The sequence below is a fragment of the Emys orbicularis genome, chromosome 4, assembly GCF_028017835.1.
Source record: "Emys orbicularis isolate rEmyOrb1 chromosome 4, rEmyOrb1.hap1, whole genome shotgun sequence".
Lineage (NCBI taxonomy): Eukaryota > Metazoa > Chordata > Testudines > Emydidae > Emys > Emys orbicularis.
This window is the reverse complement of record NC_088686.1, coordinates 153,035,520-153,048,991: the sequence shown is the minus strand read 5'-3', so window position 1 is coordinate 153,048,991 and position 13,472 is coordinate 153,035,520. Positions and strand designations below refer to the sequence as shown.

The 13,472-nt window shown below is 55.9% G+C and overlaps 1 protein-coding gene across 1 annotated transcript; it reads right to left on the bottom strand.

The window, feature by feature from the left end:
• Positions 1-1,423: 1,423 nt before the first annotated feature.
• AIP (aryl hydrocarbon receptor interacting protein) lies at positions 1,424-8,465 on the bottom strand. The gene is made up of 6 exons (XM_065403214.1): positions 8,322-8,465; positions 5,536-5,715; positions 4,446-4,634; positions 3,509-3,685; positions 2,599-2,740; positions 1,424-1,811 (listed from the first exon to the last, which is right to left on the bottom strand). Exons 1-6 carry the CDS (start codon positions 8,418-8,420, stop codon positions 1,606-1,608), a joined length of 993 nt encoding a protein of 330 aa, XP_065259286.1. The 5' UTR covers positions 8,421-8,465; the 3' UTR covers positions 1,424-1,605.
• Positions 8,466-13,472: the final 5,007 nt, after the last annotated feature.

Genomic DNA, 13,472 nt, shown 5'->3' with positions numbered 1-13,472 from the left:
TGACCACATGCTCAGGGTCTAACTGATGGGCATATTTGGAGTCGGGAAGGAATTCTCCCCCGGGTCAAATTGGCAGAGGTTTTTTTGTCTCTCTGCCACACTGGGGCACGGGGTGACTTGCTGGTTTGAACTAGCCAGAGTCAATGGTGGATTCTCTGTCACTTGACTGGAGGACTTTGGTAACTCAGCCAGAGGTCCTGGGTCTATTACAGGAGGAGCGAGTGAGGCTCTCTGGCCTGTGATGTGCAGGAAGTCAGACAAGATGATCACGATGGTCCCTTCTGGCCTTAAAGTCCAGGAGTCATCTGACCAGGATAAACGTAGCTCAGTGGGGAGGGCTGGATTCACACCCCAGCACCTGCCCAGTCCCTGTGGGGGGGCGGCACTTTGACAGCCCAGCTCGCTGCACTCAGGGATCTGATGGCACTTTGGAGAATCAATCCTTAATCAGAAAGGTCCACTTAGCCATCACTGGGGGAGCTACGGCCCTTGCTGAGCTCCCTGTCCCTGGGCACTAGCCCCAGGCAGGAATTGAATGCACAGCCCTTGGCAGTCGACTTCAGGGCCTCTTGCCTGCTCCCCCAGCCCCCTTGTGGCCAGACTGGGCACCCCCCCAGAAGGAAGCACCAGCACTCCCAAGCGGAGTGAAGCAGCGTTGCTGAGAGTGAGGGCACGGCTCCCCGCAGGGCAGCAGACGCCAGTCACCAGCTCAGGCTGGCCCCTTGGGGGAGATCAGCCTGGTGGAACAGTGCCAGGGCCTGAGCCCGCAGTACCCACCACTCCCCTCCCCCCACAGCACCCCCTCCTGCCCCCGCCGACACAGCAATTCCAGACGCTCACAGGTTGCAGGTGGATTTTAGAGACTTGGACACATCAGTTGGTAACAGGCAGCCCCGCTCCCCCTGCCCCTCCCTCTCTGCAGCCCAACTGGGGGAGCTGCCCCCACCCACAGGCCCTGCCTCAGGAGCTGCCCCCACCTCACACAGGTAGCAGGAGGAGAAGAAACCTCTCCCGTCACTTGTCCCCAGCCAGGGCGGCCTGGGGCCAGAGCTTAGGGCCAGTCTCCTCCCCCTAAGTCAGCACAATTAGAGGGTGGGGTTCCCAAGGCCCAGGGCCCCCCCTCTTGTGCTGTGAAGGGCTCAACTCGGCGCCAAGTGCCCAGGCGGGCGACAGCGCTGCAGCCACAGTCTGGGGGCAGTGCCAGGCTGAGAACTGCTTGCTGGGCATTAGGAGAGTGGGGATAACCCCATGGGGGATCAGCAGCGACCTGCAGATAAACCAGCTACAAGGCACCAAACCCAGCTCACACACCCATGTAACGGGCTGCAGGGTGCCCAAGGGCAGCACTAATGTGGAAGCGGTGGAGGGGGGCATGGCAGCGGCTCTGGGCTCCTTGGCCTGGCTCAGGCGGGGAGGGCAGAGCCCATGGATAAATATCAGTTTATTGGCTACAGAGCATGGGAAGCGAGGACGAGGAGCACGGGGGCGCCAAACACAGACGGACAGACAGACGGATGCTGCCAGCTCACTCCAGCCCAGGCCCTGGGGCGGTCGGCACAGCCCCCTCTGGCAGCACCCTGCTGCTCCCCGGGCCTGGCACAGCCGCTACTGGGAGAAGATGCCCTTGAAGCGGATCTTGTCCTCATTGTCCTTCTGGCGCAGGCGCGTCTCCAGGCTGCGCAGCTCCTTGGCCACCACAGGGCCCAGCGACGGGTCCAGTGCCAGCACCTTGGCGAAGTCGGCCTGGGCCTCAGCCGTATTCCACACGGCGGCATGCGCCTTCCCCCGCTTGAAATAGGCCTTGACGTTGTCTGTGGGGAGAGAGCACGGGGCGGTGCCCCTCAGCCCCGACTCACAACCCCCTGCTATCCCAGCACTGAGCTCCCCCCTCACAGCACTGCCAGTGCTCCTCAAACCCGACTCACAACCTCCTGCTATCCCAACTCTGGGCTCCCCTCCCCCCCACAGCCCTACCGGTGCCCCTCAGCCCCGACTCACAACCCCCTGCTATCCCAGCCCTGGGCTCCCCCCCCCCACAGCCCTACCGGTGCCCCTCAGCCCCGACTCACAACCCCCTGCTATCCCAGCACTGAGCTCCCCCCTCACAGCACTGCCAGTGCTCCTCAAACCCGACTCACAACCCCCTGCTATCCCAACTCTGGGCTCCCCTCCCCCCCACAGCCCTACCGGTGCCCCTCAGCCCCGACTCACAACCCCCTGCTATCCCAGTCCTGGGCTCCCCCCCCCCACAGCCCTATCGGTGCCCCTCAGCCCCGACTCACAACTCCCTGCTATCCCAGCCCTGGGCTCTCCCCCCACAGCCCTACCGGTGCCCCTCAGACCTGACTCACAACCCCCTGCTATCCCAGTCCTGGGCTCCCCCCCACACAGCCCTGTCAGTGCCCCTCAGACCCGACTCTCAGCCCCCTGCTAGCTCAGCCCTGGGCTCCCCTCCTCTCAGCTCTGTCGGTGCCCCTCAGACCCAACCTGCAGCTCCTGCTAGCCCAGCCCTGGGCTCCCGCCCACAGCCCTACTGGTGCCCCGAAGTCCCGACCTGCAGCCGCTGCTGTCCCAGCCATGTCCCGCACAGCTCCTTACCTTCATACTTATTGAGGATGGAGGAGCAGTGGTCCAGCACCTCGTAGTATTCGTGGCACAGCAGCTTGCACTGGCAGTAGTTCAGCAGCAAGGGGGTGATCTTCTGGTCCAGCTGGATCCAGTCTGGGGAGCCCGGCTGCTCCTGCAAGGGGGGAGGGGAATGAGGAGCAGGCACAGGGGGGCGGGGAGAAGGCAGGGGAGACCTGGGGCTGGATCCTGGCAAATCAGTGGGCTTGGTGCTGCCACTAAGGCAGAGGCGCCTGTGGTTGGGGATTGTGGAAATATTGTCATGCCATGTGCATGACTCAGTTTCCCCACCCACTCCGCAATGGGGGTGAAAGGGTTAATTCCTCCTCTAGGACAGGGGTGGCTGGGAGTCACATGACCAGCGGTAGGCCTCAGCCAGAGCCCCTCCACTACCAACTGCAGAGCCAAGGGCCGGCCCAGAGAGAGGACATACCCAGCAGGAGGCCGGGCTAGGAACCAGGCTCAGAGACATGGGGCAGCGAGCATCCGACAGACACCAGGAGGGCCCTTGACATAGGGGCTGCAGTTTCTGCCCATCTGGATGTGTCGTAGGCCTGGCTGCCCCAAGGCATGACTGGGCGGCCCCGGCTGCAGATGTGCCCTGGGGCGTCGCTCCCTGGAGGCAGAGCAGGCTGATCTCAGCAGAACTCGCTGCTGGAGCTCATGGGGAAACGGGACTGGAGCCGAAAGCCCCATCCCTGAGCTGCGGAGGGCTCGGTGCTAACGGGGGCTCTCCCAGGAGAGCGTGTGGAAGGAGGCATGCCAGGCCCCTTGGGGCAGGTGGGTGGGAGTGGCCTGGAGCAGCCGCTGAGCCAGCTCCCCGCACCCCCCGTGGTCAGGGTCAGCATCTGGAGACGTGGTGCCCGGTTGGGGCATCGCTCACCTTCATCTGCAGGTTCTTCAGGCAGGCGATGGCATCGTAGTACTTGGCGGCTGCCTCGGTCACCTTGCCCTGGCGATAGAGCTCGTTGCCCTCCTCGTGGATCAGCGGAACAGCCTGCATCTTCTCCTCGTCCGTCATGGCCCACGGGTCCTGCCGGTACGAGCCGGGAGCCTCCACCTGCAAAATTGTGTCAGTGGAGGAGAGCCTGGTCCTGCCCCAGCCTCGGGGTACCGCGCCCATCCAGAGAGAGCCTGGCCCCGCCCCAGCCCCGGAGTACCACGCCCATCCAGAGAGAGTCTGGCCCCGCTCCAGCCTCGGGGTACCACGCCCATCCAGAGAGAGCCCGGCCCCGCCCCAGCCCCGGGGTACCACGCCCATCCAGAGAGAGCCTGGTCCTGCCCCAGCCCCGGGGTACCGCGCCCATCCAGAGAGAGCCCGGCCCCGCCCCAGCCTCGGGGTACCACGCCCATCCAGAGAGAGCCTGGTCCTGCCCCAGCCCCGGGGTACCACGCCCATCCAGAGAGAGTCTGGCCCCGCTCCAGCCTCGGGGTACCACGCCCATCCAGAGAGAGCCCGGCCCCGCCCCAGCCCCGGGGTACCACGCCCATCCAGAGAGAGCCTGGTCCTGCCCCAGCCCCGGGGTACCGCGCCCATCCAGAGAGAGCCTGGCCCCGCTCCAGCCTCGGGGTACCACGCCCATCCAGAGAAAGCCCAGGCACCTCGTCCATCACCCCACCTCCATCCCTTGGACCCATCCCCAGGCACCACACCTGGCAAGGGAAGAGCTCCAGCCCAGTCCAGCCCCTGGCACCACTCCCAATTCTACTACCCCCTTCCCACAGCGTCCCCACCCCTCAGGGACCCCCGTTTCCAGCTGGGGTCCCCCACCCCTCAGAGCTGCCCCATCCCCAGGTCAGGGTCCCCAGGCCCTCGTCACCTTCAGCATGTCGATGGCAAAGATCAGGGGCTGGGGGTTCTGCTGCAGGTCATCCAGGTCGGGGTAGCCCAGAGAGTGGTGCTCATGCATCTGGGCGATGCCACAGCAGTGCCGCTGTCCCTCCAGGGGGTCCTTCCCCGCCGCGATGTTCCGCAGGCTCTTCGCCACCAGCGGGTACAGCACCACGTGCTGGGAGGACAGGGCGTCAGCGGGGGAAAGGGGGGTCACACAGGAACCTGGGGCGCCGGCTGAATGCAGGAATTGGTGGTACTGACCCTGGGCACCTGCCCACTCTGCGTGGCCTCCTGGGGGGGCGGGATCATTCTCTTCCCTGGGGCCGGGAGCTCAGGGCCGGGGTTCATCACTGTGCCAGGTGGGTTGGAACCAGACCCATTAATAACGATGGGCTGGAATCAACACCCACAAATGGAGGCGACCCAGCAGAGACACGGGAGCCCAGTAACTCCTAACCACCAGCCCAGGAAGGCGCCTGGCTGGGGCTGGGCACAGACGGGAGGAGCTGGCGCTGCGGGGAGGCATGCCTGGTCTGCACTGCAAGGCTCTGCCAGCTACGAGAGCGAGAAAATCAACCAGCAGAGCTGCGCTGGCAGAACCCCCGGCGCAGACATGAGAGCCGCTGCCTGCAGAGCATGTGGTGTTTGGGGAGGTTGGGTCGCTGTGGTGGCAGATCTTCCCCTGCTGCCTTTCATCTGGCCAACACGGTTAGACTGGTGCTCTAAAGTACAGAGCCCTGGCCGGTCCAGCTATAATCGCTGCATGCTCGGCTCCCCCCAGGGCTAAAAGCCTCCAACAGATCTCGGCTGGACTAGCTCCTGGTGAGTCTGAAGGCCGAGAACCCTTGAGGCCGTATGGCCTGCCCTTGTGGATGGCTCTGCCCAGAGCCTGGCGAAATCAAAGGCTGCTCCCCAGAGAGACTGTCTCAAGGCTGGGGTTACAGCACAGACAACAGAAATTCCTCATGGGGGGCCCTGGTGTCACACAGGAACTTGGCCTGTATCCCACCCCCCCAGGAACAGTGCTCAGAGAGGGGATGCAGGGAGCTGTGGGGCCGGCAGGAGTAGGAGGATACCTTGGTGTCACACAGGAACTCAGCCTGCTCCCCGTCCCGCATGGTGCTCAGGATGGTCTCCCACACTGGCAGCTTGAATTTCTTGCCAATAATGAGCTCCATGGGCTTCCCGCGGGCACGGCTGTCGTCCAGCACGCGGTGCTCCCCGTCGGACAGCATGGTACGGTAGTGGAAAGTGGCCTGGGTAGGAGATCAAACGTGGATGAGGTTGTTCCGCACCCTACCCAGCACAACAGGGCTCCACGGGCCAATGACTGCTCGCCGAGACCCACTGGCCGTGACGGGGCAGGGAGGCTCGCGTTGGAAGGTGTGTGCACTAGCGCTGGGATTCTCAGCTGTCGCTGACAACCCCCAGTGACGGTGTGACGAAGTGGGGATTTTCCCTTGTTATGTTGTATGTGAGCCTATGTGAGTGTCATAACTATAAAGGGAAGGGTAACAGCCCTCCTGTGTACAGTACTATAAAATCCCTCCTGGCCAGAGACACCAAAATCCTTTTACCTGTAAAGGGTTAAGAAGCTCGGGTAACCTGGCTGACACCTGACCCAAAGGACCAATAAGGGGACAAGATACTTTCAAATCTTGGTGGGGGGAAGGCTTGTGTTTGTGCTCTTTGTTTTGGGGGTTGTTCGCTCTTGGGACTAAGAGGGACCAGACATCAATTCATGCTCTCCAAATCTTCCTGAACAAGTCTCTCATATTTCAAACTTGTAAGTAACAGCCAGGCAAGGCGTGTTAGGTTTGTCTTTGTTTTCTCAACTTGTAAATGTTCCTTTTGCAAGAGGGTTTACCTCTGTTTGCTGTAACTTTGAACCTAAGGCTAGAGGGGGTTCCTCTGGGCTCTTTGAATCTGATTACCCTGTAAAGTTATTTTCCATCCTGATTTTACAGAGATGATTTTTACCTTTCTTTCTTTAATTAAAGGCCTTCTTTTTAAGAACCTGATTGATTTTTCCTTGTGTTAAGATCCAAGGGGACTGGATCTGGACTCACCAGGAATTGGTGGGGGAAAGGAGGGGGGATGGTTAAATTCTTCTTGTGTTAAGATCCAAGGGTTTGGATCGGTGTTCACCAGGAAATTGGTGAAGTCGTCTCTCAAGGCTACCCAGGGAAGGGAGTTAGTACTTGGGAGTGGTGGCAGCAAAACCAGATCTAAGCTGGTAGTTAAGCTTAGAGGTTCTCATGCAGGTCCCCACATCTGTACCCTAAAGTTCAGAGTGGGGAAGGAACCTTGACAGTGAGTCTTACCGTTTTGCATGAATGCTGTGTGTGCCTCAGTTTCCCGGTGTATTGCACCAATGTCTAGGTGGTGGGAATAAGGGGGTGTGACTTTTGAGGGGGCTGCTCCAGCTGCCTGAACCGATGCTATAGCCACCCCTTCATAACCTGAGACCCAGGAGGGGGATGTAACCAGGTGACTCTTGGCCCGGGAAGCGAGACAAAGGCCAGAGGAGGAGCAAGGGGCAGGGCAGGGGCCAGGCAGCTGGAAGTGAGTAGGTCTCGTCTGGCTTGGGGCCCAGAGGGAGGGCGAGAGCCCTGGCTCTGGGCTCCCGTCCCCCCAAGATGGACTTGGCTGAAAGTCACTGATTTCTGTGCTACGCTGTGTTCCTGTCACCTAATAAACCTTCTGTTTTACCGTCTGGCTGAGAGTCACGTCTGACTGCAGCGTTGGGATGCAGGGCCCTCTGGCTTCCCCAGGAGCCCCGCCTGTGCAGACTCCTGCGGGAAGCGCACGGTACGGAAGGGGATGCTGAATGCTCCGAGGTCAGACCCAGGAAGGTGGAAGCCGTGGAAGCTTCTTGCCCTGGAGGCAGTCTGCTCAGAGAGAGGAGGCTCCCCCAGAGTCCTGACTGGCTTCATATGGAGTCGTTCCAGAGCATCGCCCCGGTGACTCCATGACACAGGGCCATGCTCCTACTAGCCCATTAGATAGGAGATGGGCCCTGGCAGGAACAGGGACACCCAGCGCACTCCTCTCCTGGGGGCTGCTGTGCGCCCAGCTTGGGGACGTGTGCTCCTGGCAGGCCCCTGCTACATACCACATCCAGCCCTGCTCACCCACTGGACTGGGGCGCGCTGCACGGCCCTGACCTCCCGGGCAGGACACGGGGACATCAGCCTGAGCTCTGCCAGCCCTAACAGGCTCCCCTACCCTGGGCTACTCTGTCCCCACAGGGCCCAGGCACCGTGCCAGGCCTGCTGGGGGGCAGGCCCAGTGCCCAGCCCTGCCCATACTGGGTGGACAGGCCCACGCTGCCCCCAGGGCTCTGGCTGCCGTTCACCCTCCCAGAGCCAGGCCCCGGAGAATGTAAAGAGGAAGCGACCCTACCAAAATATACCCCTCCCCCCGGGCCCCGCGCGTCACTGCCCCACCCCAACCATAGAAGGCGGGGCCCGTCACTGCTGGAGCTCGGGCCACGCCCCCCGGGATAGAGCGTCACTGCCCCAAAAGCCCCGCCCCGTCCCTTGAGGAGGGAAGGTGGGCGGGCAGGCAAAAAAGCTTTCTGAGTGCCCCGCCCCACTAGCGTGGCTGGCCAATCAGCACGCAGGAGCGGTTGTATGGCATTGACAACAGCACCAATAGAAGCGCGGTGTTGGAAGGCGGGGCACGTCACCATAGTACCGGCTCATTGCCGCATGCGCAGTCACCACCGCAGCCCGTGTCAGCGCCGCCGGACTCTTGCCAGGCAGGCGCCGCTAGGCCCCTCCTAACGGTCTGTTCCCGCCGCGCATGCGCGCCATAGCCCGGCCCCGCTCTGTCCCGAGGGGGTGGGGCAGCTGGTTACCTTGGTGCCGTCGCAGTAGTCGGGCATTGGACCCCGGCCCTCCTGCACCAGCCGCTTCGCGATCCCGTCGGCCCGCAGCTGCGCTGCCTGATCCGCCATGATGGCTCCCGCACAGCGGCTTCTACCTACGCCGCCGACTCGGACAGCTCCGGGGCTTTCCGGAAGGGCTCGGTTACTTCCGGAAGCGCTCGGCCATTCTCGGAACCGCTCGGCTATAGCTGGCGGGCGCTCGGTTATTTCCGGAATGGCTCTCCTGGCGGCGGGAGGTCCGCGCTGCAGCCAATGGAAGAGCGGGGGGGAGGTGCTTAGCCTTGTTCACTCTGAATCCTACTGACCACGGGACTGTGCCTTGTGCCCCCGACCTGTGCTAGCCCTCCCCACCCATCTCACCGTACCAAGCCCACTGTCTTGCCCCCCACCCTGCCATGGGTCTGTGGGGTTAGGAGTCCTAGCTGGGGCATTTTGCAAGATAGGAGCTTGCTACTACTGCTCCCAGCTAGTTCTACCAATCCCAAAGCATTGTACACATCACCCCCCAGGTCAACAAATATTCCAGATCTTTCCCAAATACACGGGTACAGCCAATTCTTATTAACTAAACTAAGATTTATTAAAGAGAAGAGAGAGAGAACTGGCAAAAACTTATTTTACATACAGGTATGAATAGAGTTCTTATGTCAGTTTCATAGTAGAGATGGTGAGCTTTAGAGTTGTAAAAAGTTCTTTGAGAATTAGTCCGTAGATTTCAGTCCCATGTCCAATATCAGGGCAATCCAGATAGGACTGGAGACTTCAGTCCTGTGACTCCAAATTCCACTGATGAAGCTTAAGCAGATCTGAGATAACAGGATCAGGGCCCTAAGCATTCTTTTTATAGTTGTCTGGCAGCCTCCTGACAGCGTGCAGTCCTTGGGTGAAGAATAGTGTCTTCGAACTAACCTATTTCCTAGTATCGCCAATAATTAGCTACATGGATTAACAAGGCAACTGTCCATCTCCCACCATTTACAGGTAGCTTACTACATACTTCGAAGAGAAATGAAGGCAGTGATATTACTACATTCACAGTTCATCTAAATGTTAACATCTCCTTTTGATCTCTGAATTAACGGAATACAGTGATAGGCGCCATTTGGTTACATTGTCAGCCTCTAACAATATATATGTAAACACACAAAAACCACAATCATTATCTACTACTATGTCTCTAAAGGTTTGTCGGAGAATAACAGAGTTCTCACTCTTTTGGTTGGGTACAGCAAAGTCAGATACTTTATTTTCTCTTGCAATTGCGTAGAGGGAGAGAGTGCACTAGGACACAGGGTCTCCCCCTCCTAGGCAGGTCTCTCCACAGGTCAACAATTACAGCAAGCATTTATACCTTTTGTTACAGACAATAATAAGCAACAGATGCATTTTGTTTATGCATAGGTCATCCTGATATCTTATTTTTCTCACTTATTTAGAGTCTAGTCTACATTCCATATTATCTACACAAGGTCGCAACAACTTCTCACACAGTTCTTTCCCACTCGCCTCACACAATCCTCGCTTCTACAAATCTCGCGTTATTAGGGTTACAGTTAGCCTGACGCTTGCTAACAAACTGTCATGCATTGCAATCCCCTTCCTGTCAGTTCTTTCTCTGCTGCCACAGGTTGAATCTGGGTCATTGAACCTGCTAGCTGTGTAACCCCTTTCTGGCCCTGTGTCACAGAGAACTTTTGAAATCTTAACAAGAAGTCATGTGAGGGACTGTGGTGTTTGTCTTGTTGCTAGCATTGTTGTGTTTCAATAAACAGAAAACCTCATGACGTGGGTGGGGGATGGCTTCAAAAGGCTGACCTGGGGAGATGTGTATGAAATGCAAAATGCTCAGCTAGGAGGCCAGCACCTGTGTAATAGCAACTGTGGTACCTGGAAATGGAACGCTAACTAAGGTGGTCCCCACAAGCCCTATGGGAATAATGATAAGGGGAGGAGCTCACTGGGAATCAATGGAGGGGTGTGTAAAATCCAGAGAAAGTGTTTGAATGTGCCCCCCGTGATGGCCAGGGAGGAGCACATCCAATGGCCCGTGGCAAGGGGTGGACAATTGGGTGTACTGTGTATGAGGTGTTTTGCTGGGAATGTACATATTACTAGAAAGCACAACAACACCAGCCCATAACCAAACAACACACAGCTACACGCGGCTGTCCAACTTTGATGCACAAATAAATCTGTAAATCTTATTGCTGTAAATAATCAAACCAGGGCTTCTGGCCTGGTTCCATCCCAAGTGGTTAAGTTGGTTTAAACAATAACCCATTTCTCTGTGGACATTCAATAAAGTTATCATATAAACAAAAGCACGCAAAACCTGCAGGGCAGCTTGTTGCAACTGCCAGCAACTGAACACATTAAAATCTTAACCCTGTGAAAGGAGGAGAGGCAGTGTTTTGGTGGTGGCTCGGCTGTTAAACCATACTGCAGTGGGCAAAACTCTCGGTGTTGCTGTCAATTATCATAGCGGCTGGTGTATTGTTAAGTATATTTGTGTTATGTCACATATAAAAACAATCGGGGGGGGGGGGCACAATCCCCTAGAGAACAGCCACTAATTATAACCTATAAGTAATGTAGTAAGCCCCTCCCCCCAACAGCGTACTAAACAACCCGAACCCAACCTTCTCGGGCCCACTATAATGGGAAGTTTGGAACACTAATTCAAACAGATGTGGTACACCCGTATGAGAGAAGGTGCAGGGCACTATACTACACAAGGGGGCAGTAAAACAAATAAAATAACAATTTCCACCCTAATGCCTGGCCCTATCAAAAACTGTGTTGCCAGATGTCCTATGCTTTTCCAGGGATACCTGGGCAGGAGGATCCCAAAAGAAAAAGAAGAAAAAGGGGTGGAGCCTTAGGATACAGATATTCAGGCCTGTCTGCAAAGGCCTATACTTTAAGAATGTAGGTGTATTGTTATCACTTAGCTAGTTATAGAGGAACAAAACAAGAATCAAAATCACAGTCTGCCTGTTTATAGGCCTTCTCTCACTATGCTAGTCTGAGGCCCTGTTTTTAGGCTAAGGCCTTTAGCTAAGCACCAGTCACATTGAAATAAGGCAGTTTTGGGCTGTTAAAAAGGTGATCCAATCTATCACCTCCAGAGAAAGGGAAGAGCCTAGAACAGTGGTTCTCAAACTTTTTTACTGGTGACACCTTTGACATAGCAAGCCTCTGAGTGCAACCCCTCTTATCAATTAAAAACATTTTTTTATATATTTAACACCATTATAAATGCTGGAGGCTAAGTGGGGTTAGGGTGGAGGTTGACAGCTCATGACCCCCTTTGTAATAACCTCACGACCCACTGAAGGGTCCCGACCCCCAGCTTGAGAACCCCTGGCCGAGATGATTTAAAAAAACTTAGTTTAATACCATCCTGTCTGGCAAGAACTCACTTATCAATAGCTGGGGTGTGAAATGCTCATTTCTTTGTTGTTCTATCACTGTAGTCCCCACTTCCCCAGCCCCTACTAAGCAAACCCACATCCCAGTTTCCTGAGCAGCCAAATGCTGCAGCACCCATGGCCCCGGGTCTCCCACTCCTTGGTCATGTATCGGGGGCTGACAAGTGGAAACTGTAATAGTTTAATGAACTGTGTGCATGACTCGGTACTTACCACTTTGGTGCCGCTCCCCAGTGGCTGCAGAAGGGTTCAAATGCTGCTCCTGGGGCAGAGCAGGAGACATGAGCTGTGTGTGTCACGGACCGGTCTGGGGAGGTGCGCATGGGCGTTACCAGACTGGCGGAAACTGACCCACATCAATGGAGGAGCCAAGAGGACAATGGGAACCCCAAGGACTGACCAATCAAGACGAAGCGGAAGCACCAGCAGGCTGACCGTGTGAACCCAGCATGTATTTGCTGGGGGAGGACAACGGACCGAGAGGAGACAAGAGGGGTGATAAGACCGTGGCTCACAGAGACACAGCAGCTCTGCTCTGGGACTGACAGATGGACACAGCAGCTTGGCTGGGTGGACCCCTCACACTTATAGATGAGTGGTTCTTTAAAGCCAATTTAATCTAATAACAGGTTCTTCTGATCCAAAGGACCATGCCCAGGTCAATATACAACTCAGATCTTACTCAAAAATCACAGTGTTGCCAGTCCTTTAGTATCTGAAATCTAAAGGTATATTCAAAGAAAGAAAGAAAGAAAGAAAGAAAGAAAGAAAGAAAGAAAGAGGTGAGAGTTAAAATTGGTTCAAGGAATCAAATAAGTACAATAACTGCAAAGTTCTTGGTTCAGGCTTGTAGCAGTGATGGAATAAACTGCTGGCTTGATAAGTCTGTGGTTACTTCCAAATCATTGGAAGGACCTCAGTCCCTTGGTTAGAATGTTCCATTAGTACAAGTCCTTAGTCCAGAGGTTTGAGCTGGAAAGAGGCAAAATGGAGGTGTTTCCAGGGCCTTTTATAGCTTCTGCCATGTGGAACATTGTTTCAAACAAAGCCCTCAGCACAGCTAGTAGAAAATTACAGGTAAAAGATGGGGTATGGAATGATATGGGCAAGTCACATGTCCAGGCAGAATGTTGATTAGGCACCGCAGGAAATCATTACCTATACCCCAGACAGCACATCTGCAGGACAGTCCATTCAGTGTACATGGTCTCCCATGGTCAACTGTCGGTTAAGTGTTTCTTGATGAGCCACTTAATATGGGTCATTACACATATTGAATCTATTTCCCCATGCTAAGTATCCTCACACCGTCTTGTCAACTGTCTAAAAAGGACCGTCTTGTTTATCACTACAAAAGGTTTTTTTTCTCCTGCTGATAATAGCTCATCTTAATTAATTAGCCTCTTACAGTTGGTATGGCTACTTCCACTTTTTCATGTTCTCTGTATGTATATATATCTTCTTACTATATGTTCCATTCTATGCATCTGATGAAGCGGGCTGTAGCCCACGAAAGCTTATGCTCAAATAAATTTGTTAGGTTCTAAGATGCCACAAGGACTCCTGTTCTTTTTGTGGATACAGACTAACAGGGCTGCTACTCTGAAACCTTAATTTGAATAGTCCCTCCAAGATGTGCAGACTAAATACCTTGTGGGTGTTACCCCAGGAGCAAACAGTTGAAATCCAG

Excerpts from the sequence above, each read along its gene's own strand:
- AIP (XM_065403214.1), bottom strand. The coding sequence starts at position 8,420 with ATGGCGGATCAGGCAGCGCAGCTGCGGGCCGACGGGATCGCGAAGCGG. Across the intron at positions 4,635-5,535 it reads AGTTCCTGTGTGACACCAAG|CACGTGGTGCTGTACCCGCT; the intron begins GTATCCTCCTAC and ends CTGTCCTCCCAG. Across the intron at positions 2,741-3,508 it reads TGAAGAACCTGCAGATGAAG|GAGCAGCCGGGCTCCCCAGA; the intron begins GTGAGCGATGCC and ends CCCCCCTTGCAG.